This window comes from Telopea speciosissima, chromosome 8, assembly GCF_018873765.1.
Source record: "Telopea speciosissima isolate NSW1024214 ecotype Mountain lineage chromosome 8, Tspe_v1, whole genome shotgun sequence".
Taxonomy (NCBI): Eukaryota; Viridiplantae; Streptophyta; class Magnoliopsida; order Proteales; family Proteaceae; genus Telopea; species Telopea speciosissima.
The window spans coordinates 52,608,474-52,633,086 of NC_057923.1; the positions used below are offsets into that span (position 1 = coordinate 52,608,474).

At 39.6% G+C, this 24,613-nt stretch overlaps 2 protein-coding genes across 2 annotated transcripts; both read right to left on the reverse strand.

The window, feature by feature from the left end:
* Positions 1-9,727: 9,727 nt before the first annotated feature.
* On the reverse strand, positions 9,728-20,388 carry LOC122670420 (alcohol dehydrogenase 1). Its single transcript, XM_043867290.1, has 11 exons — positions 20,379-20,388; positions 12,467-12,514; positions 11,785-11,921; positions 11,596-11,642; positions 11,103-11,428; positions 10,926-11,008; positions 10,760-10,835; positions 10,576-10,637; positions 10,324-10,419; positions 10,041-10,202; positions 9,728-9,916 (listed from the first exon to the last, which is right to left on the reverse strand). The coding sequence occupies exons 2-11, from the start codon at positions 12,501-12,503 to the stop codon at positions 9,800-9,802; spliced, it is 1,143 nt and encodes a 380-aa protein (XP_043723225.1). The 5' UTR covers positions 12,504-12,514; positions 20,379-20,388; the 3' UTR covers positions 9,728-9,799.
* LOC122672430 (heavy metal-associated isoprenylated plant protein 47-like) lies at positions 19,786-20,800 on the reverse strand. The gene is made up of 3 exons (XM_043869906.1): positions 20,717-20,800; positions 20,535-20,613; positions 19,786-20,126 (listed from the first exon to the last, which is right to left on the reverse strand). Exons 1-3 carry the CDS (start codon positions 20,720-20,722, stop codon positions 19,786-19,788), a joined length of 426 nt encoding a protein of 141 aa, XP_043725841.1. The 5' UTR covers positions 20,723-20,800.
* Between the last annotated feature and the right edge of the window lie 3,813 nt (positions 20,801-24,613).

Genomic DNA, 24,613 nt, shown 5'->3' on the forward strand with positions numbered 1-24,613 from the left:
GAAAACAAAAACCCCAAGCTTTGTAAACCTGAAATCGATTTTGGGGTTTCTCCATGAGAGAAATCGATGGGAGAGAGAGATAGATCGATAGAAGGGGGAGAAACCATACCTGAACTCGATCGAGTGCTGTTGTGGAGTGATTTGAGTGCCAAGAATCCACCAAGGAGGGAAAAGAGAGCAAGCACGATCGCAGCTTTTGGGTTCTTCAGTTGAGTTGGGTTGTGTTCTGATGCAAGATGGAAGGTTGTGGCTTATGCTTCTCGACGATTAAAGGACTATGAGAAGAATTACCCGACCCATGATTTGGAGCTTGTAGCTGTGGTTTTCGCTCTGAAAATCTGGAGACATTATTTATATGGTGAGAAGAGGGAGATCTACAATGACCATAAGAGCCTCAAATATTTCTTTACACAGAAAGAACTCAACATGAGGCAACAGCGGTGGTTGGAGTTGTTAAAGGATTATGACTGCACCATCCAGTACCACCCTGGTAAGGCAAATATAGTAGCTGATGCGCTGAGCCGAAAATCTCAGCCCTTATCACTAGCATCACTGGCAGTCAGCGAGGAACTTATTAGGAAGCTAGAAGGATAGACCTGGAACTACTAGTTGATGGTGTTACGTTATCCCTGTCAGCTTTATCAGTACAGTCAACACTAGTAGGGCGGATACAGTCAGCCCAAGCTTCAGATGAAGAATTCCAAAAGATCATTGAGGCTATCAGGGAAGACACCCAGCGGAAACTAGACTTTACTTTGACAGAGAGTGGGGTCCTCATGTTTAGACAACGGCTATGTGTTCCCAGTGACCCTCAGTTGAGAAAAGAAGTGTTGTCTGAAGCTCATGAATCTCCTTATTCTACCCATTCTGGTATTATGAAGATGTACAGAGATTTGAAGGAATATTACTGATGGAGTGGAATGAAGAGAGATGTGGCTGAGTATGTGGCAAAATGTCTCACATGTCAACAGGTGAAGGCGGATAGACAGCGACCTCATGGCTTATTGTAGTCGTTGCCTGTTCTGGAGTGGAAGTGGGAGCATGCTACTATGGACTTCGTCACAGGATTACCCCGCACACCTAGTGTTGATGCCATATGGGTTTTTGTTGATAGATTGACGAAGACGGCTCACTTCATCCCCATGAAGATCACCTATTCGATACAAGCTGGCTCGCTTGTACATTGATAATGTGGTTCGTCTGCACAGAGTTCCAGTTAGCATCATCTTCGACCGGGATCGAAGATTGACATCTAAATTCTGGGGTGGTTTTTAGAAGGCAAAGGGTACACTGTTGAGTTTCAGTACAACTGTCCACCCTCAGACAGATGGGCAATCGGAGAGGACCATTCAGACGTTGGAAGATATGCTCCGAGCTTGTGTCGTTGATATGCAGGGCAGTTGGGATGAGCACCTCTCACTCATTGAGTTTGCTTATAATAACAGTTACCAGGCGACTATTGGCATGGCACCATTTGAGGCTCAGTATGGAAAGAAATGCCAGACACCTCTATACTGGGATGAGGTGGGTGAACGGAGTATTCTTGGTCCCGAGTTGATTCAGGCGACATGCGAGAAAGTGGATTTGATTCGTGAGCGGATCAAGGCGGCTCAGTCCAGGCAGAAAGGTTATGCAGAACTGAGGCGGAAGGACCTTGAATTTGTTGTTGGTGACAAAGTGTTCCTTAAGGTATCGCCCTCTAAAGGGGTGATGCGTTTCAACAAGAAGGGCAAGCTGAGCTCGAGGTTTATAGGGCCTTTTGAGATCCTTGCACGGATTGGACCAGTGGCATATCGGTTAGCACTCCCTCCATCTTTGGAAGGTGTGCATGATGTCTTCCACGTGCCTATGTTGAGGAAGTACATCCATGACCCAAGCCATATTTTGTCACATGAACCGCCAGAGCTTGCAGCCGATATGTCCTACAAAGAGTAGCCTGAGAAGATTCTAGACAGCAAGGTTGTTCACCTTCGCAACCGGCCCATCCATTATGTGAAGGTGAAATGGTGCAACCATTCGGAAGAGGAAGCGACTTGGGAGGCGGAGGTAGAGATGTAGGCGAAATACCCTTTTCTTGCTTATCTACAAGGTACGTCAAATTTTGAGGATGAGTTTTCTTATAAGGTGGGGGGATGTTATACCCGCACCCCGGGATATAATTAAATATTATTTCTTCCTTGTGACGTGTAGGTACCGCTACCATGTATGCTGGTGACCTGTTCTCCATAATGGTCAAACCCAGCTACAAAATCATTGACCACAGTACAGGCTTGCCTGTGGCGGAGAGGTTCCTCAACCGCCAGTGGGAAAAGTTCGTTGACGGCGATTTTGTTGACTATCCTCCAAGTACCAGCCCGGGAAGCGAGGAGTTTAGGAGAGAGCATCTTGGACCATCACCTCAGTTGGACACTTCGTTCAGTGATGAGCTTAGCATTGCCGTGGTGGAGCTATTCGGGGTCATGGGTGACAAACCATGACCAGGGAAAAGTAAGTTCTAGCCTTTAAGCCTTATTATTTATTCTTTTCCTCAGTGACCCCGAAGTACGGGACAAGGTTTGAGCTGCCCGGGCTATTTTAGTTGAATATTTCACTTGTGGGTCCCACTTGCCTTGGGGAGACATGTGAAGAGCTTATACCCATATCATGTGAACCCATCCTTGAACTAGGCTCTTTCCTAATCGTAAACAGTGGGCGGGCCCATTTAACTTAAGTAGCCATTTAACTAATATGGCCCATCTAACTTAATGGCCTATATAACTCTATTTGACCCAAGGATGGGTTATTCCATTCTCTTACCTAAATAGAACTAATGGGTAGATCCATTTATCTCTTGACCCATTTAACTTAAAAAACCTAAGATCCATTTTCTATAAATAAGTCTAAAGGGGGAGAGAGCATTCAATTCTCATTTACTTCTCCCATCTAACCTAAATCGTGGAGGAGAGAAAGAGGAGTGAAAGAGGAAGGAGAAAAGGAGGAGGAAGGAGGAGAAGCTTGGTTGGAGGTTGAGACCCCACCTCTTGCAGCCATAAATCGTGGAGCTCTCTTATCTTGGGGGTAGGTAAGCCATTAAAACTTTCTCTCTTCTTTTATTTGGGTTTTAAGGGTTGGAAAATGGGAGAGACTTAACCTAGGGTTCTCTTGGAACCCAAAGAATCAATGGAACCTCTAAGCCTTGGCTATGGTGGAGTTATTTCACTCCATTACAAGTTCTCAGACTAGCAATCTCATTCTATTTGAGAGATTTAGGGTTTCTACCCTAATATGCTTTAGATTAGGTTCTTCTCGGTTTCTTCTCTTGAATTCCTTGGGTTGAATGGACCTAGGGAGGTCTTAGAACCCTAATGGTCATAGGAAGAAGCTTCCTCGGTGTTCCTATGCTTTTAAACTACTTAAAAAGGGAACCCTTGGAGGAATATCCTTTGGATTTTGGACCTGCAGGTGTGAGGTTTTACATGTGGCTTAAGACCTGCACGGAACCACCTTGAGATTATCTCCATGGGAAGGCCCCTGAAAAGTTAGGATTTATGTGTGGTTTCATTTTCTGAGACAAACCACTTGTGCAACCGCACTTAACTGAGACTGTTCTGAGCCCTTGGTTTTCTAGGATTTACCTGTGGTCTCGAAAATAGGGCATGAGACCAGTCATGAAACCACCCTATTTCTGAAACCTTGTACTTAAGTGGTTATGGGAGACCTTTTGGGGATCCTTTTCCTTTGCTTGTTTAACCTTAGTTTTTACTCCTTGTTAGGTTAATATATCCATCTTATGGCTTATTGCTTGATCGAGGCGGCAACTTATAATCTTGGAGCTTGGCATACATATAGTGAGTGGGTTTGGTTTTGTTTGGGTTTGCTATCATTAAATATACATGTATCATGCTAATAGTATATCTTATTAGGCATGCTTGTGCATTTTGCATACTTTTAATGGAGATGATATATTAATGTTATGGTTGCTTTCCTTTTCTTATTGGGTTATGGTGTCGATGAATGCCGGTGCTGGAGCCCCGGATTATATATAATATTTTGATTGAATTTCAAATTGAACTGTATGCGCCGTGATGTGCTGGTAATCGGGCACTAAACTAGATGAAAAGTTGATGCGCCCGGATTATCTCTCTGGACGATAGGAATTTCATGTAGAATATCTGTGGCTAGGACCTGCACCCTTATGCTACGACCCTTACCAATAGGGGTTTAGGTGTTGGGTAATCAATACAACGGATTCTGTGGAGGGGAGAGAGGCCAGTCATGGTAGTATTGGTTATCGAGGGTCTACTACTGAGTGGTCTTGGAGGCTTCGATCGGCGTAGGCCCCAGGTGACAATTAAGGTTTCATTGTGACGATAAGTTAAGTGACCCACAGTGTCTCCCGAGTTGTTGCAGTAGCATATACCTCTGACTTAGTTGTGTGATAGGTGGAAAAATAGAATTAACATGTGCATGCATCATTGGACTATGTGAATTGCGTGTTTGTGCATCCCCATCCCCTCACTGGCTCAGTTGAGCTAACCCCCTCATGCGCACACTTTTTAGACTATGATGCAGGTGACAGATATCTCGCGGGACTTGGAGTTCAGCCCTTGGGATACGATGAGATTGGTGAGGAGGAGCCGGAAGCCGTGTTTGAGGAACATGTCGGCTGGTGTCCTTGCGATGATTGCGCCTACGAGCCGTGAGGATTCTTGGGACTTGATCCCTTTTTGATTACTTTTGGGGCTTAGGCCTGTGTATAAACATTTACTGTTATAGCCTTTTGATAGATATTAGATGGTCATTGAAAATATAACTAACTACTATATTTATCACCTAGCCTTTGAACATCTTGTAACTATTTGATTTTATACGCTTCCGTAATACTACTGATCCTTGGAATATAATATTCCTTTTATGCATTCTGATATTATATTGTGTTAATATTGGTCATGACTGTGCGTTGGGACACTGTGTCAGTGATCCAGGCAGCTTAGTAGGATGACACACGTCGTCCTAGTCACCCTTTATATTGTATTATATTCCTTGTCAGGAATAGGGGCGTGACAGTGCAAGAGGGTTGTCTTTGCATCGACGGTGTGTGTAAAGTTAAGGTAGGAGCCAATGGGGGGGGGCAAGTGTTTAGTTGCCTTAGAGAACGTTTCTTGGGGCCTAAGGGAGCCAAGATTGAGATCCAAGGTGTAAAAAATTGGCTTGGTCGCTAAAAGAATCGAGATCGGAGCTAAGCATGGCAAGTTTTGGCTTCTCGAATTTGTAGAGATTCGACATTGAAATTGCCTGAGTCGATATCGAAAGGGGGTAAGGTCGACATTGACTGGCTGTCGATGAACAGTACTCGACATCGAGGGTTAGTGTTTGAGTGTCAAAATTTCCATTCTGAATGTCGGAGTAAGTTAGACACTAGAAATGTTCTGTCCAACAGTCAAAGGGCATGGCTCGATGTCGATGGAAGGTGGGTTCGATGTCGACTCGGGGCCTTTAAGTGTTGACATGCATGATTTGGGTTGTTTGGGCCAGGTTATGTGTTGGGCCAGGCTAGTTCCAAGGTGTCTGGATAAGGGCTAACCCTTCCAAGGGATCTTGGAGGGGTTGGAGCTAGGCCCTAGTGTTGGGCTCCGACAGGGGGTGTCGACGATTGGTCAACGGATTTGGGCAGTGCATACTGACGCTACATCCACAGATACACCGACTTTAGGCTTTGGAGGGTACTCATCATCGTTATGGAAAATCTCCGGGGAAAAGACAAAATGAGGTGTCTACAAGCTGTTGATTTTACAATCTTCCCTATGTTTATAGTTCATCTTAAGATCATATACATGCAATTGGAATACATCAGCATCATGCGAATTCAACAACCCAAGAATAGCTCTATCATCATTAAACTCTTGCACTATTCCGGTTGGGTGGATAGATTTCATTTTGAAATTGAGTATATGGTCAACAGGTTCTTCTCTTAACACTGTGTTGTAGATGTCATAGACCATGTCTAGGTTGCTATACATGTCTGAATCTACCATCTTCTGTGCAGATTTACCTTGCCAATTAAACTGGATTTTGCAAATTAATTTCATGGTGCCTCTAATATGACAATACAAAGGGAGATGCAATCAAGTTAGCTCAGGAGTTTAATCAAAAGAACAAAGAACAGTGATTGCCACTTATGCCCGTAAATACTAAATAAATACAACATATGTGGGATTACATTAATGTTGAATAAATTATTATATCTTAGATATCAATTTAATATTGAGCTAATGTTTGGTAAACTACTCACATTAAATATTACTTGATTAGAGAAATATTAATGACAAGAAGAAAAACCATGTACAATAGGGAGAGAGAGAGAGAGACAGCGATGAAAAACAATAATAATAGAATAGAAAAACAACATGTATGGAGGAGGGTGCATTGGTGTATTTATATAGATGATCAAGAAGAAGAAGTAGGTATCACAAGGGTTTTCTTACAACAACATGCTTATGCGCATGAGCCTTGTGTTGCAGGCTAACCTTGTTAGTCAAGGTTAGGAGTGAAAGCTTGAAGCTTCTGGCAGTTCCCTTATTGCATAATTTCATTATTTCTCTACATATATAGATGAAAAAGGCCAGCGGTTCTCCAAGCAGATAGAGAGTCCTAATAATTTAGGTCTTTTGGTTATTTACTCCACTTCAGTCCTACGAGAGAATTGTGTATTACGTGATTGCCAAGTGTTGTCTAGTCACACCAAGGAGATATGGAATGAATCTCATACCCTATGAATACATTGCATTCAGGCAAGGAAAGGGGAAAAGTTGATTTTAGAGAACCCTAAAACTCAAATTGATGTCTCAGTCAGGGAACGAAAATGAGAAATCAGTTAAACAACCCTAGAACTTTAGCCATTAAACTCCAGTAATCTAATTTTAGACAACTCTAGAGCTCAAATTGATGTCAAATAGAAAATGGAATCAAGGGGAAAAGCTTACCTTCAGTCCCAGTTGGTAGCCACGTAGCTTTACAGCTTTAGGAGAGTTGAGGAAGAGTAGCCATGCCTCTTCAGGTAGGTGAGCAGTTCAGACTCGCAGAGGAAGAGTAGCCATGTCGGAGTGTGAGTTGTTTACATTGGCAACGTCCTTACCAGTGTTCAACAATGGTGATGGCAACGTCTGTGATGGGAATGGCGATGCCAGTTGTTCTGCGATGGGAATGGCGATGGCAACTCTGTGTTCGGCTCTCTCTTTTGAGAAGATGGTGTTTCAAACAAATGGGGGTAAGTATGGAATAACACCTTCATTAAGGGTATTATGGGCATTTAGTTTATATTTGGGCGATGACATCATCACTTAACTATTCTTATCTAACAGTAGGGGCATGTTTGTAAGAATCTTTCAAAATACAAGGGAGGTTTATAAAATAGAAGAAATTCCAAGGGTGGTAGACGTAAATTTCCCTAGTTTTTTTATGAGACACTTAGCAATAGTTAAAAAGGGTGGGGGGAGGGAAGGAAATGTAAGATTATTATATCCTCACACTCACGAATTCATAAAGATCTTGCCAACGCATTCATGAATCACAAACATAAGAGAGGGGACGCATACCGTTCACTGACATATGTTGTGCGACGATACCTTGACTCCCACTAACCATGATGACGTTCGTCTTTGATCACTGCAGCAAGAATGAATAGTGGAGTTTCTAGGTTTCTCCCTCTTAATCTTCCTCAATGTTTCTCAATGATCGTGTGGATAAAAAACGCTTGAAACAGAGGGAGGACCTAGAGTCCTTTATGTAGATACTATGATGCACTCCTCCCATTAAGGATTACTAATTAGAGTAGGACTCTAATCTCCGGAGCTTCTAGGTCTCTCTTAATCTTCCTCAATGTTTCTCAATGATGGTGTCGATAAAAAAACAGTTGAAACATAGGGAGGAGCTAGAGTCCTTCATGTAGATATGTGATACACTCCTCCCATTACGGATTACTAATTAGGGTAGGACTCTAATCTCCAAGTTGGTAATCAATGAGTTTCATTAATAAAATTCAATAACTAATATAATAGAGATAAAGTTATAGGTCATGTGGGATAATTAAGCATTAAAATATAATTCCTACAATCTCCCACTTGAACCATATGACCACATAATGATATCTCAAACGTAATTTGGATTTTAAACACCATACTAAAGAAAAGTAACCTAATCACTTTATACCAACACAATCACAATTCCTTGTCTGAACAAAACTACTAATGCGGATCATGACGGTTATACATCATGTATATCGACATACTCCTTTCCATAGTCACAATGCTAGCAACTCCATTCAAACCAGTGCACATAAGTAGGGAATAGACATAAATTCTGTAACTTAATGGTCCAACATAATATCTTACTATTATCAAAGCAAATGTGTACACATAAGGATAAAAGAAAGAAACATCCAGAGACATCAATAAAAATGTGATCACTATAAAAGAGTGTCATGACCAAATACTTTTATAGAATTGTATACATCAAACGTATTAGGGTTTTTGTTAAAGTCTGCATACTACTTCAAGTTAAGCCCTAGTTGATGATTCTAATGAAAAATTAGGGTTTCTACTATTCCAATCTATTATTACATGGAGTGAAGATCGATTGTTGTTCATCCTAGAAAATTAATTTTTAATTTCTGATCCAACCAGTGGATCTCCATTACACTTGAAGAATACCCTGGTTGAAAAGTGGATCTAATCAGATCCTTCGAGTCCATTCAAGGGCAGTTTCTCTCACTCCATGCGGTACCCTGTTTAGGATAAATTTCAATTGTTCTTTTTATCTACAATTTCTCCTATCGGTTCAGCACATCACATGTGAGTTTGTTTTTGGGATCTTATTCCCTCTCCAAGTGCATTGTTCGATCCATCTTATCTACTAAAGCTTGGGTTGTTAAACCCTAAGTCTGTATATATATTTGATTTGGGTTGATAAACCCTAATCTTTTAGATCCTCCTAAAGAGCCGGCAGTACCTACTTTATTGGGTTTTGAAACCCTAATTTTGATTCTACTACTGATGTACCTTTACTATTGGGTTTTTGAAACGCTAGTTCTGATTCTCTCAAGTGCCGAGTATATCTATACTATTGCTGTTACTTTTGTACTGTGTTGATGATTAGTTGATATCGTAGCTGATCCTAAACCACCATGGATAATGTTCAAGTCCATATTACTACCATCAAACTCTCCAGAGTTTCAAACTACCTCTTATGGGCCCAGGCAGTACATGCTTACATTCATGCCAAAGGAAAACTGAAGTATATAACTGATGATCCTCCTATTACTGATCTAAAGGATCCTTCCACGATCACAGCCTACGGTGAGTGGATGCGTGAAAACTCTGTTATCAAAATATAGTTATAGAATAGTGTTGAACCGACTATTGCTTCCAATGCGATGTATACTCTTTAACAACATTAACTCTTAATCATTTTTCATATCTGCAACAAGATCTGTGTAGAACTTTGGCACTAAGGCCTTGATCATCGGATCCGTAATCATCATGTTTGTTCCAACATATACAAGAAGACAATTCTTGTTTCCATCTGACTAGTATTTACAAAGTTGTATTTAGAAGTTTGAGGAATACTTGAATCCTGATCTTTTAATATGCAGAAAATTGTAAAAACAAATAAAATTCTATCTTTGATCACATGACACCGAATGTTCACAAATGAAAAAACATACACATATATCCAGAGACCACAGACAACCCAACAAGTCCATCTTTTCATCTCACTTCATATGGACTTCAGATTATTAGATTGAATGTTTGACATCCCCATTCTAATCATCCATACTGATGATGCATCGGAGGCCTTCTCCTTTAAGCATCAACTCGAAAGCCTTGTTGATCTCTGAGAATGGGACTGAATGAGTTATGAACTTCTCCAGCTCAAGTTCCTGCACACCAGACAATTAACTCCCACATTATGTTCTAATTTTGGTCACTTGACCAAAGCCTTATACTATTTTTGTTCAGACAAATCTAGTTAAAAATATTAAATAGATAGCATTGCTTGCTAACCTCATTCATATATTTCTCTACAACAGACGGAAGATCTGAACGAGGCTTGTAGTTCCCAAAGAAGGTTCCTTTGAGAGTCCTTTCGTTCAATACATTCATGGGGTGTGTCTTGAAGACAGCCTCTTTGTGTGGAACCCCAACAAGAACAGCAACACCCCAACCCTGTTGATTTAGATGCAACCAATGTCACTAGATATTGTAAACTTCACACTTAACCAAGAATAAGGAATCAGGAAAGTAAATAAAATACAAAGAGGACAACAGGAATGTATGCAGAACATACGTCATGAACGCATTCAAATGCAGAGATCATGGCATCAATATTTCCAGTACACTCAATGCTCCGGTCAACTCCCCCATTAGTAATCTCAGCAAGCACCTAAACAGAATAATCGAAGGACAGAGTTAACATCGGATAAGAAACTTGGTAAGAGAAAATCAGAATTGAATTTGCATATTCAAACTACTAAAGATAGACAAACAGCAGATTGCTAATCAGTAAAAAGACATATTTTATAGAAATTTAGAAACAAACCTCCTGAACTGGTTTGTCATAGTCTTTTGGGTTCACAAACTCAGTAACACCAAACTTCTTTGCTGTTGAGAGAAAGAATGACCAATCATGGATCAGTTTCAAGTAAAGCAATCAAAAACAGATTTTAGATCCCTACTACTTTATATTGCAATGCAATGACTTGGGACAGGAAAGGATCAGTTACCTTCATTGAATCTGGTAGAGTTCAAATCAACACCAATAATCCTTGAAGCTCCGGCAATCCTGGCACCTTCTGCAGCCTAATCACATGGCAACACCATAAGACTTGACTAGATGAATGGGGGCAAAATATATAGCAAAATCATCCACTGCAAAAGATAGAAACTCACAGCAAGGCCTACTGCTCCTAAACCAAAGACTGCCACTGTTGAACCCTTTGTAGGTTTTGCAACATTAAGGGTGGCACCAAGACCTAAAACACACACAAAATCCATCAATCAAATAAACAGAAGGCAAAAAAGAAGTTACATTTGAGGAGGGATGACTGATTTCATTTATTTACTAACCAGTGGAGATTCCACAGCTTAGAACACAAACTTTATCAAGAGGAGCCAAAGGGTTGATCTTCGCAACAGACCCAACATGGCAGACGGTGTATTCGCTGAAGGTTGAAGTACCGACGAAGTGGTAGATGGGCTTCCCATTGATGGAGAACCTTGACTTTCCATCATTGATCATCACACCCCTGTCTGTGTTGATCCTGAGGAGCCTGCACATGTTGCTCTCCTCTGACTTGCAGTGGTCACACTCCTTGCATTCCCCTGTGAACACTGGTAGGACATGGTCTCCTGGTTGGAGATCTGTTACTCCCTCTCCCACACTCTCCACAATCCTACAAATCAACAAATCAAACAGACCAAATTAGTTATATGGCTTAACTATAGAATAAGAACAGAATCCTTGGAGCCCATTTCAAATCATCAACAGGTCTAGCATGAACTTAAAATAGATGATAGATTTATGAAATCTTATGAAATAGTTGGATTTAGATGTACATACCCTCCTGCCTCGTGCCCATAAATGCGGGGAAACAGGGGATTTTGTCCCTGCAAAATAAAACAGGAAACCCCATGTCAGTTCCAATTCAAACAGAGATGAAAAAAGAGAAAGAATAGAAGATTGTCATTGCCTTCTTATCATCTCTACATTATCAGTTTCAATTCTCAAGTCACATATAGAAGTTGTTACCTTGGCCTCCCAGAAGTAGACATCAGTATGGCAGAGTGAGGTGTAGAGGATCTTCAAACGAACCTCCATTGCCTGTGGTGGCGCCACCTCCACTTTTTCGATCACTAGTGGCTTCCCTGCTTCCCATGCCACCGCAGCTGCACACACACACACACACACACACACACACACACACACACACACAGAGAGAGAGAGAGAGAGAGAGAGAGAGAGAGCAACAAGATTAATCAACCATGAAACAGAAAAAGAAAAAGAAAAAAAAAAATCATCAAAATCAAACCCTTCTCAATTCTAATTACAACCCAATTCAGAGATTATTATAAAAACCCGGTTCTGTGATTCATTAATGAGCAGTAAAGATTCCAGAAAACTCAAAAAGCTGTAAACCTGAAATTCCTGGATAGAACCCAGATCCCAATTCTCAATTCTAATTACAACCCAATTCAGAGATTATTATAAAAACCCGGTTCTGTGATTCATTAATGAGCAGTAAAGATTCCAGAAAACTCAAAAAGCTGTAAACCTGAAACTCCTGGATAGAACCCAGATCCCAATTGACACCCAAAAGAAAATAAAAACAAAAATTAAGAAAAGGTAGCAGTACTGATCTAACAATTTGGTGGGAAAAGATCCAATAATAAGACTTGAAGTATAAGAGGGATCCTCTTCGATGAGTTAATACCTCTGCAGTGTATAACCTTGCCAGCAGTACTAGACATATTTCTCTATTCTCCGATCACTGTGAGTAGAAAGCTTTTGACTATGATGTTCTTGTTGAAACGATCATGCTCTGAAGAGTATTTATACGACTGAGGGATGAAGGAATAAAGCCTACCCCAAAAGACCACCATTAGCATTCCCTCCAATTGGCTTCCAGGTTCCAACGTCTACTTGACATTTTAAATGGAAAAAAGTGCCAACGTCTACAATAATACAACCGTGACGATTTCTGGTTTCTGGTTTCTAGTTTCGCTGCTCTTTCTACGGACGGACTAGAGCATTGAACGGCTTTGAGAAGGAATAAATTATTCCAATCCAATGTAAGTTTCTTGCAATGAGCCCCTCCATAAGTTCCAATCCTATGGCTTCCATAAGGGTTCTCTTGTAAAGCAAGCTCATCTGATCATCGCTAATGGTTTTTGCAATTCTGCTGCCTGGTTTGCTTGAGCCGAAACCCAGCCAATGAATCGGTGGCTCCATGTTTTCCCTGGGTCGAAGATGGAAGATTCTATTGACTCAGAGAAATATTCCACTAAAAATATTGTTGGGAAAATTTCACGGACACCCCCTAAAAGTATTCAATATCTCAGAAACTTACCATATTTAGTCAAAATGTCACAAACACCCCAAACGTTAAGCACAGTTAGTGCCCAAAGGTGAAATATTCATTTTACCCCTTAATTATTTAAATAAAAGGACAAAACTATCATTTTATCTTCTTCCCTCTATGGCTCCGGCTCTGGCGACCATTACCTGCTCCGGTGACTATTACCAGCGGCAAGGCAAGGAAAAAAAAGTCTAAAACAGGGATGGATTTCCCTGAGTTAGGATCGCTAACTCCTTAGCCTTCTTCTGTAATCCGTTCCTTCGCTTTGAGAAAGTCACCTACCTGCTCGTCGAATTGTCGATCCTTTGGATCATGATCTTTCCTCTCCCCATCCCTACCGCTTCAGATAGTTAGGGTTTCACCCTCATTTTCTCTCTGAATTTTCTTTCTAAGAATGCCAAATAATTGTCACGTAAGTGGGCCATTTGAACAGTGAAGTATGACCTCAGAACATGGAACATGTCACATGATTTGGGACGTACACAGGTTGGCTAAGATTCCAAAAGACAAAAATTTATATCTTCCCATATCTGAAATTTCAACAGAAAATTTTCTTCATTACCTTATTTGAAATGGCTAAAGTGATTCACACTTTGGCTGTTAAAAATTACATCTTTGATCAGAATTACAGAGACCCCATCACCTTCCCAGCATGGCTTTCTCCAACAAGGGAAGAAGAGATTCAGGGGCTACACAGAAGTATAATGCATACTAAATATACAGCTTGTATGTGTGTGTAATTGGACAGGTGAAAGAATTTGAGGGTCTTATAGATCTAAACATCAAAAGCATCAACTAGAAGGGATGTAGTTCTGTGAATAGGGTGTGGAAGGAGAGTTTCGGCCTTAAGATCTGATTAGAAGACATCATCAGAAGAAAAAACGAAGAAATAAAAAGTTAAATCAGAAAGCATTAGAGGAACATATAACCTAGTGAAGATGAAAAAATTAGAAATCCGAACAGAAAAATGGATACTTTTCGGGGGAAAGATTTAGGGTTTGTACCTGTAATGACGGCGACCAGAGCTTTTCTACATACGATGAGTTCTTCGTCAGTTTGGTGGTTCTGAGATTGTTCTTTGTGATGTCTCTTTTTTGGGTAACAACAGCTTTTAAAATTATAAGGAAAGGCAAAGAAGCGATTTTCAGGATACTGTAACCACTTATTTTGGAAAAATCGATCTGTTCAAGCTTTGAATAGAACAAAACTTGAACAGCAGAAGGAGAAGAAGGAGAAGGAGGGGTGGAGGGAAGGGGGGAAGGAGGGGTGGAGGGGGTGGCGGCGGCGGAAGAAACAGCAGAAGGAAAAGAAGGAGAAGAAGGGGAGAAAAAAGGAATAAAAAGTCATTAATTCATCATTAAGGGTATTATAGGGATTTCACTGTGGTAAGGGTAATTTCGCCATTTAAAAAGAGTTAATAGACATTTAACTGCAGAGACTAACGGAGTGGACTAAATTGATACAAATTCATAAAAATAGGGGGTGTCTGTGACATTTTGACCAAGTATGGTAAGTTTTTGAGATATTGGATACTTTTAGGGGGTGTCCGTGAAATTTTCCCAAATATTAAATAAGAAGGTTCTCTAAGCAAGCGGTACAAGGAAGTGCATCAATGAGATGCAATAAATGGGAGGACAGGAAAGACATTTCATGTGAGGAGGAGAGTGATTGACACAGAAATATTAGTGTATCCTACTCCAACGGTTCAAAAAACCTTTACTCAATATTAAAATGGGTTGGGGAGGGATAGGCACCCTGTCCACGTGCAGTAAACTAGTGGGTGGCACCAATGGGGGTGCGAGACCGGACATCATACAGGAGGGGCATGAGAGTCATTTCAAAAGGGGGGGGGGGGATGAGAGATAGACACAACAGTGTGTCTATCCTGAATCTAACTCCTCTCCGGTTCTCTACCCAGTCAGGTTCGTAGGTTCCTCTCATAGGGGGTCAAAAATGACGACCTCACCCCCTGCCCAAACACACTGCCCGGGTGGGGTGAGGTCATCATTTTCACCCTCCCTATGAGAGGAACCTAAGAACCTGACCGGGCAGGGAACCTGGGAGGAGAAAAAATCGTCTATCCCTATTAAAATTTAAGAAAAATAAATAAAATATTTAGGAACATTTTTTTCAAGTAAAGGAAGAATTCTTTCATCTATGGCCATCATTATATGCTAAGATGGTTGTCAAAAAATAGTACGATTGATTTGGACTCCGAATAAATAGGAGGATTAATAATGAGTTGGGACTCCGGTTATTTCATTCATTCACCGTGGGTGAAGGAAAACTTTCTCTCTAGTGGGCAAAACCTACTAAATTATCTAAGTAAAGATCGTTGTTGGAATCAATGACTTTTCCAAAAGACACAAATAGATTTGAGCCATACAATTTTATGTCTTTTTTGAAATCGATCAACTACAAAATATGTGTACACTACCATTAGTAATAATTTTTTTTGGGTGGTAAAAAATATGGTAATGAATATCTATTACCGAATTTAGGCTCATCTTCTAGATTCTATTCAAGGTCTTTCCAAACATTGATTTTTACCAATACACATAAATTTAAGAATCTCTTTGAAGAAAGATTCTACACACTACAAGAAAAACACTCACCACGCAATGTGCTCCTTGGGAGACCATTTTTTTTTTTTTTGATTAAGAGCTTGTATAATATGAAGGGGGGAATTAAAGGATAGGGATAAGCCCCAAGGTGGTTTGAACTCATGACCTCTTATTTGAGGAGTTGGTCTTTTGCCTACTGAGCTGACCCCTTGGGGTTCTCCTTGGGAGACCTTAACTTCGGGTTTTCGTAACTGTTGTTTATGAAGTATCTAGTGGTGGTTTTAACAAACCACCGTTAAAGACATATCTATGGTAGCAGTTCTAAATAATTGTCGTTGTGTATAAGTATGTATGTATCAGTGATTTCTATACAAACACCGTTAAATGTGGTTTAATACAATTCATTTCATGGCAGTTAAAAAAATCGCTGCTATAGGTACATTTATCGTGATGGCTTCTTGAAACTGCCATTGTATGTCCAAATCAAGGTTCGTATTAATCCAGGTATCGGACTCGGGATCGATCAAGGCCGATATCGATCCGATACCAATACGGATTGGTCAAATAGTTCTTGTTGGGTAGAGAATAAGGGTGTCAATTGGACGGTTCCCGGTATTCAGGATGGATCCACACCGGTACCGGTACTAAAGGTGCCAATCCCAATACCGTCCCATTTAGTAAACAGGACCAAACCTAAGTCCTAGTCCCGATTATTAACGGGATGGGACGGTACCGGTTCCTAAACGGTTCTAAGCCCAGTAAAAAAGGGAGAAGAACTTTAATGGTTCCGAAATGGTTCCATTATTAGAAAGCAACTTAGAGTATGAATCCAAGATGAATTTCATGGTTTTACTTCTTCAAACTCCCAAAGATCACATGTAAATTTCTCAAAACGACGTCTAAGAATTAATGAGGACGAAATAAACAAGCTCATGTATGGTTTTAGTGCCATCACAAAACAAGTTTAGAGAAATGGAACTAAAGGTCCATTGGCTAAAATCTCCATAAGAGAAAATACACTAAGATACATCAAACTACTGCCATATACTTTCCATACAATAACATGAAATATACCTTTTAAAAGGGTACTAATAGTTTCGGTACCTAACCGGTATTTCAGTACTGGTACCATTGGGAATCTCGTCCCAGAACCTTCCCATCCCATTTATTATTCAATATCAAAATCAGATCCCAATACCATTCCGTTTATTAATGGGACGGTCCGATACCGGATTTTAGCGGGACGGTTCCCGGTTCTGGTCCCAAATTGAGACCCTTAGTAGAGAATATATAACTACGATTATTAAATGACTTTTAACTTTTTGAAAATTCTTTTTTTTTTTAACCTCTGCATTAAATAACTTTTTGGAATAAAATAAGAGGTAAAAAGGAAGGTTACAAATCTATTGACACCACACACTACTAATCTATAGCTGCGGTTATTGTAATCCGCGGCCACATATTGCTATATACTTTTAGGGGAAAAGATCTCTACTTGTTAGTGTTTCCTACGCTCTCTCACAAGACACCGTGAGATGACGCCATATGCACTAGTATTATAATACTATTACTACTAATAGTACATGGTCTTTACTGGGTTTTCTTCAGAGTCCCCTTACAAATTTCTTGTTTGCCAACGATGGTCTTCGAAACTATTTGCCCTAAAAACTTAGTTAATTTTTTATTGACACTGAGGTGTCGAATAATTTGTAACCTTATTTTTTGGCCCTCTTAGTGTAACACATTTTTCTTTCAATCATGATAAAATCTTGTCATTTCACATATGTACTCGAAAAATATTCGAGACAATGACAATTTTTCTTTTGAGAATGATATGATGTAAATAAGTTTCAAATTATTCCGAAAATCCTTTTTTACCCGTTACTTAAAAAGCTTTTGAGAATAAAACAAGGGATAATCAAAAAAAGATTACATATTCTAAATATACCTATGTAGAGGTGTCATTCAGACAATCCCACTTACAATATAGACTTGTGAGAGAGGAATCTGGTATAATTTGTTGCAAAATAGGAGTTCAATGTAGGAAATGCTATTGATACAAATTTACGAATTGCAATCCGAAGTCATTGCATTGCATGTATGTACTAAAAAAACAAAAAATACGGAAATAATTTTTTTCCTCGATTAAAAATATGTAATATAATTTTTTAAAATTTCAAAATTTAAGATCTTTGTAGTACTAGCATTTCTCTTGAACCTTTAATGAATGAGTTGTGTCTAAATCTTAAGTCTAGCTAGGGGTAGAACGGTTTGAATGGTTTCGATATCAATGGATTTCGGTTTTAAATGACTTTAAACGGTCTATAGGGTTTTAAACAGTTTTTTTTTTTTTTTTTTAATTTTTTAATTTTTAATTTTTGATTCTTAATTCACACGACTTCTTTCTTTTATAAATTTTTTTTATTTATTGAAATAGATGTAAACTTAACATTGAATTGAAATTGGTTATCATTATATGTTGGTTATAATTTTTATTCAAATAAATGTAAATTTATCATTGAATTGAATTGGTTATTGTTATATGTTTTCTTATTATAAGGTTATAACCGTTTATATTTTTTAATTTTTTTATTCGAAATGTTTGATTGTCTCTTAAATTTTTAGTGGGATTTGTTTTTTCTCATTATAGTTGTTTATTTTAACCATGAATGACCTAACTTACTATGTATATTTAATCTGTTTTAAACGGCTTACATAAGCAGTACGTGTGCCGTTGGTTTAAATGGTCATCTAGTTAACCGTTTAACTAAACAGTCTCAAATTTAAAACTAAAACCGAACCATTTATAAAACGATTTTGGTTTAAACGGTTTGATTTGGTTTTGACACCCTTACCTCCGAGGAATGGCTGACGTGGCAGTGGAGGTGCAAATCTGGTCGTGAGTGACAACTCCTGCGCTTAATCCACGATGACTTCAACATGGGTGTTGGACTCACGCTATAATCCCGCCCTCAATATTCGCGCTCTTGCTAGGGTTGACCACAACCCTCATGGGGGCCCACGTACACTATAGTGCTCCCGAACCCAATCTCCATTGCTTTGAAGACAATTACTTGCTCAGTTGATTGGTGTCTTGTGGGTAGAGTGAAGATTCTTAGGAGCTCACGGGTTCGATTCTCTAGTCTTCACCTTGTGCAATAACACACCCCCTTTCCTCCTCCCCTCCCTTTATCTATTGTAACTGTAGTTAAAGTCCCCAAAGGAATAAGGTTTTCCATCATATCATTGTAACTAATGTTCTTTCATTGATCAACCGATCTGATCGAGGAATCCACATCAATTAATTTGACCAAAGAATTTTTTTTTTGGGTGAATAGCCAATGGGAGAGGGTTCCCTACACTTACACTGTTTGAGTGTAGTTTTAGGTGAATAAAGGAACCCTCTTTAAAATCTAACAAAAGGGGTAGGGGTTTTTATGATGCATTTATGATGAAGTGTACAATTTCATTTTGAGCTAACGTCGTACAAAAACTTTTCCCATAACTAATATTTTCAACAAAGCATACGGAAATCAAAGGACCTTTTACATGAGAAACAGGGAAAGCCAAAAAGGAAAAAAGAAAAAAAATACACAACATGAAAAAACCACCCTTACATAGGGGAACTAATGGGCATCACAAGTCAAGTTGGTAACTCCCAAGAAAAAACCAAGAACCTATTGTGCGGAGTATCAATACAATAGTCATGGAAAGTTTGCATATGACTCCTAACTTCAAATCTTCTCAATCCCAGATTTGCTGAATAGTTCTAGATCTTCTAACCCAATTCCTAAGGTTTCACTCCATCCAACTATGATAATTAGTAGCACGAAACGCTATTAATCTTACCATTTTTTATTTTTTGGTATGAAAATTAATATTCTATTACTCTTACCAGTTGAACCAAGAAATGATTGATTTGAAAGCAATTTAGGGGTGGAAAACAGGAAAAATATTGATTTGAGCAATTGATCCGCATACAGGTTATTGAAATTCCATTCTTTGCAAGAATCATTCCATTATTTCTTATCTTAATATTGTAATAACGTACACCTCTACTCATCCCTGAGTAGTGAGTGCTAACTAGCAATGTGATTTCAGTATGAGCGATCACATGAGAGAGCAGTTATAACTTGGCATTGGTTCTTCGTAAATCACATCGTATCCTACGAACTGCGAATAATAATGATGATGATGATGATGATATTGAAAAGCTTGAGGATCAGAGTGAGTTGCTGGTTTGGAACTGGATTTCTCCTGTTCCTTCTTCTCCTCCTGCTTCTGCTGCTGCTGCTGCTTTGGATTATTGGGCTTTACTTCACCAATGCTTAAGATGTAAGCCCATCCAACCTTTTTCCGCAAACACTGGACCATGCGAATGGAATCCACCCCTTCCCCTATCACCACCACCTGATCTTTCTCCTCCCCTTCTATCCTTATCTCCTCCACACCTATAGAAAACGAAACCTATAACAATGCAGAAAAGAATGGAAACCACAAACAAACAATCACATAGTGCATACAAGGATTTATATGGTTCGGCAAGAATGCCTACGTCCACGATGAGATGATATCTGTTTCACTATCAGTGAAGTATAGGATTACAGTTGTTCGTCCTCACATAGAGAAAGAACCCTTGGTACAAATTTGTAGCGAAACCCTATACAAGAATTTTACCAAAATATCTAAATAGCCCTATGGACCTCTTAATGGCCCTTTGAAATAACCCACTAATCTAAACAACAGAATACAAGACATCATAGCCCCAACACACTCTTTCATTTATCACTTGATCAGAAATCAAGGCAGAGGAGATTAATAATATAGTACTACTAATTACTACTACTGCTACTACTTACCATCTGAAGAAGCAGCAATCTCACAGGCCTTGGTCCTGCACTTCTGGCAGTTCATCTGCACCTTCATCACTATCTTTTGCTGCATAATTTAACCATAAAATTACACTTCCAGTGAGGAAACGAATTTAAATCATCAAACTTGAAGAGGATTAAACAATGTAACAGGAAACATTTAGCATTACCTTCATATTCTTTATCTGGTCCTTTGATGTGGAAATGACAATAACAAAGGTTTGATTCTGTGTTCAAATGACAAGCCAATGGAAACTTATTTCTCTGCTAGTAGATCGAGTTTGAGGTTGTAATGAAGTTATCTGCTGGGAACCTATATTTCTCTTCTCATAAATGAAGTACTGAAACTGTTTGTAAATAGGGAAATAGTTGAATGAGTGATTGACATTAGATGGTGGGAGTTGGAAGCTCTCATTATCACTTTTGGTGGTTTGACAGATAAGAGTTAAATTAAGAGTATATTAGGGGAAGAAATGGGTTGGGGGAAGACATTTTAGAAGTGTTTCTGACGCTTAAATTTTAGAAATTTTAGCATAAACGCGTTTAGCAATACCAGACATAAATTACTCAAAAGAAGTTAAAGAGGGTATTCCCACCAAAAGGGAAAGACTCAAAAGTTGGTTACTGTGATCTGTACACCACAAGCTAAGAGTTGAGCAAGAGAGAGGATTGAAGCTGGCTCTGATGTGGACTCGTCGATGTTAAAATCAATAATTCAAATAATAGTAGTGAGAGTTGGGAAGTGGAAAGAGCAGTGGTTTATTGACCACCCCCTTTTACCTTAGCTTTGCCTTCCTATTTATAGGATGAGAGGCGGTGGAGGAGTATGAACCTTATGTGGGTTACAACAGCTGTAGCCTTGTCTTTCATTTTGATTTGTTCCTTTGCATGCCAAGTGTTGGTCACCCATTGGTGAACCATTTTTAAGACATATCATGTGGACTAAGTCCAAACCATTGAACAAGAAAAGGACACTATGTATTAGTTAGGTGTTAAATTTATGGCATAATTCAAATAGTATGACCCGGCTTGTTTTGCACACTTTTCATTGCACTTTCAAGAGTCATCTAAAATTGTTCAAAGATTTGTGTTTTTCAATGTTTTCACTTCCCTGCATTTTAGAGTAAGAATTGACTCAAAATTTAGAGAGAGAAAGAGAGAGAGAGAGAGAGAGCAACTTCTCACTAGGATTGGTCCACTTGACTTACCAATTAAGTGTGAACAGTCGCCTGCTCAGTTAGTCGGTGGCATGCTAGTTGAGTGCGTCGCCCCCAGGAGGTCATGGGATTGACTCTCCTGTTTCACATTTGTGCCATAAGGCTCTCTCCCTCCCCCCACCTTATCTCCCTTCCCACCTTTCCCCCCTTGTAGTTGGTAGTTAAAGTCCCATTGGGCAGGTAGATAGGATAGATAAAAAAAAAAAAAGACCTACCAAATGATGACAGTGTTGCACTCGACTTGCTCAATAAATTTTATAGAGAAAAAGATTGCTACACTACTCTTGTATAGATTCCTTTATATACCCTCCTCACATGATAAACAATGTGACCCACACTAACATTTCTCTCTCCTATTCCGATTATGTGGGCCCCATATAAGTCACATATGGATGATACTATTTTCCAACCCCTCATTGGTTGTAGTGTGCAAATTCCTTCTTGCACTGCCTTTGTAGAAACCTTGTCCTAAGTTTATAATTGCGAGATACTTTATATACTTTTATCTGTTTTAACATTATACTCTAAATGCATTTAGTCTGCTTCTACACTTATATTCATAGTTGTAGAATGAAAAATTTTGGTTTGTATAAATAATTAATATTGCTTTGAACTAAATAAAATAATGGGAAAAAGAACACTGCTTGGTCGTGCGCCGCTACACCCAAACACAAGGGGTGGTGAAATAACCACCCCACCCCATGCTCGATGCCTAGGTGCATCTCCCATTGGCCCTGTGCTGATGCAGCGGCAACGCATCCAAGCAACATTCTCTCTCCTAAAATAATATAACATAAATACTTTTTTTGGTAGAATATATAACATAAATACACAACATTCTTTATATGAATTTACTACATTAGAGAATAAAAACCCTTGGAATGGGATACAAAATAGGCATATTGAAACTTAGTTATAAATGGACTTTTATTTTGGCCTAACTAAAACCAATAGATTGAATATAAAAAATATGGGAGAAAGAATGCCACTGGTCACGCAGCGCAGGCCACCCCTGTGCCCAGACACAAGGGTGTGCCAAATTACCATTGCACCCCTAGTCATTTCCATCTTTCTAGGGGTGTGGGGGTCAAAATGCAAGCCCCTGTGTCTAAGCACAGGGGCGGTGTGTACTGCACGACCGAGTGGCATTCTCTTTCCGTTCTCTTTCCCAAAAATTATAAATGGACTTTAATATTCTGATTTTAATTTCTTAGAGCTAGGTTTTCCTCTTTTTTCTTCTTTGTTCTTACTACTTTTCTCTTCCCAAAACCCTGGTCGATTTATCTAGGGAGGAGATATTAGTTTGACAAATCTCTATGGGGATCAGTTCAAATCAATGCTAAGTCTAAGTACGGCAAAAGAAAAAAAGAAAAAGAAAAAGAGGGGGGGGGTATGGATATGCTTGGGTATTAGGAAAATTATCTCCTCCAGTTCACTGCCTGGCCCAGTTCCCCAGTTCCTCAAATAGGGGGTGATGGGCCCCACCCGGGCAAAGTGTTTGGGCAGGGGTAGGGTGGTCATTCCAACCCCTCTTGTTAGAGGAACTGGATCGGGCAGAGAACTGGAGAAGATAAAGATCCTTGGGAAACAGCCTTTTGACTTCAATAATAATTTAAAGGGAGGAAAAAGTGTCACTTAATTGGGTGGAATAAAATTTGCCAACCTACTCTGTCACGCCCCCATTCCAAGATAAGAATAAAGCCCAGTCAAGGGGTGACTAGGATGACACACATCATCCCCTTTCCTACCAGGATCAATGATACAGTGTCCCACTCCATAGTCATCAGTCAAGGACGAGCATAATGATTGCAAATTTCAGGAAAGAAAGGAATATTCCATTCAAAACAGAGTAATTAAATATAAGCGGAAGCGACATAAGTAACAGTTACTATATGTTCAGCTGGCGAGGTGATACAATAATAGTTTAACACTCTTTGCCGACTGACTATGACGTAACTACTTAAAAGAATATAAAGTAATTACAGACAAATGTTCATAATGGGCACAAAGCCCCAAAAGAATCAAAAGAGGAGATTATCCTCAACAACATCATGGCCCGTAGGCACAATCGTCATAAGGGCATCCATCGTCATGTTCCTCCGACACAGCCTCGGGTTCCTCCATGCCAATACCATCATAATTTGTTGGTTGGGCCTCAAGACCAGCCAGGTATCCACCATCTGCATCAAAATCTAAAAGAGTGTGTACACAGGGGTTAGCTCCACTGAGCCAGTGAGGGGAAGGGGAATGCACAAACACACAATCACAAATAGTCCATGATGAATGTAATGTTAATAGATTTTTCACCTAACAAACAGTCTAAATCGGGGTATATGCTACTATGATAACTCGGGAGATACTGTGGGTCACTTAATTTATCGCCACAATGAAACCTTTATTATCACCAAGGATCCTACGTTGGTCGAAGCCACCAAGACCACCCAGTGGAGGACCCCGATGATCAGTGGTCATCCCTGACCTAGCCTCTCTCCCCCATAGGCAACAAGGAGCCCTGATCACCCAACACCTAAGCCCCTGTTGGTAAGGGTCGTAGCATAGGGAAGTGAATCCTAGCCGCAGATATACTACATGCGAGTCCTATCGTCCCGAGAGGTATTCTGGGTGCATCAACGTCCCATTCCATCTAGTACCCGAGTACCAGCATGGCATGACGCATACAGGGCAGAATGATAAACAATAATTTTCATAAGCATTTCTGGGGTTCCAGCACCGGCATACCCGGCACCGTAACTTGATACAATAATGTAAAGTAAACATATCCTCATCACATTCATTTGTAACCAATATAGTTCATATGCAAAAATGCAACATGTTCATAATGGATGCAAG

Bases quoted from the DNA above. Each gene is read 5' to 3' on its own strand.
- LOC122670420 (XM_043867290.1), bottom strand. From the start codon at position 12,503: ATGTCTAGTACTGCTGGCAAGGTTATACACTGCAGAG. The intron at 11,009-11,102 runs GTTAGTAAATAA...TGTGTGTTTTAG, and splicing joins AAGCTGTGGAATCTCCACTG to GTCTTGGTGCCACCCTTAAT. The intron at 10,203-10,323 runs GTATGTTCTGCA...CTAAATCAACAG, and splicing joins CATTTGAATGCGTTCATGAC to GGTTGGGGTGTTGCTGTTCT.
- LOC122672430 (XM_043869906.1), bottom strand. The intron at 20,127-20,534 runs GTAAGTAGTAGC...CGTTTTCTATAG, and splicing joins GATTGCTGCTTCTTCAGATG to GTGTGGAGGAGATAAGGATA.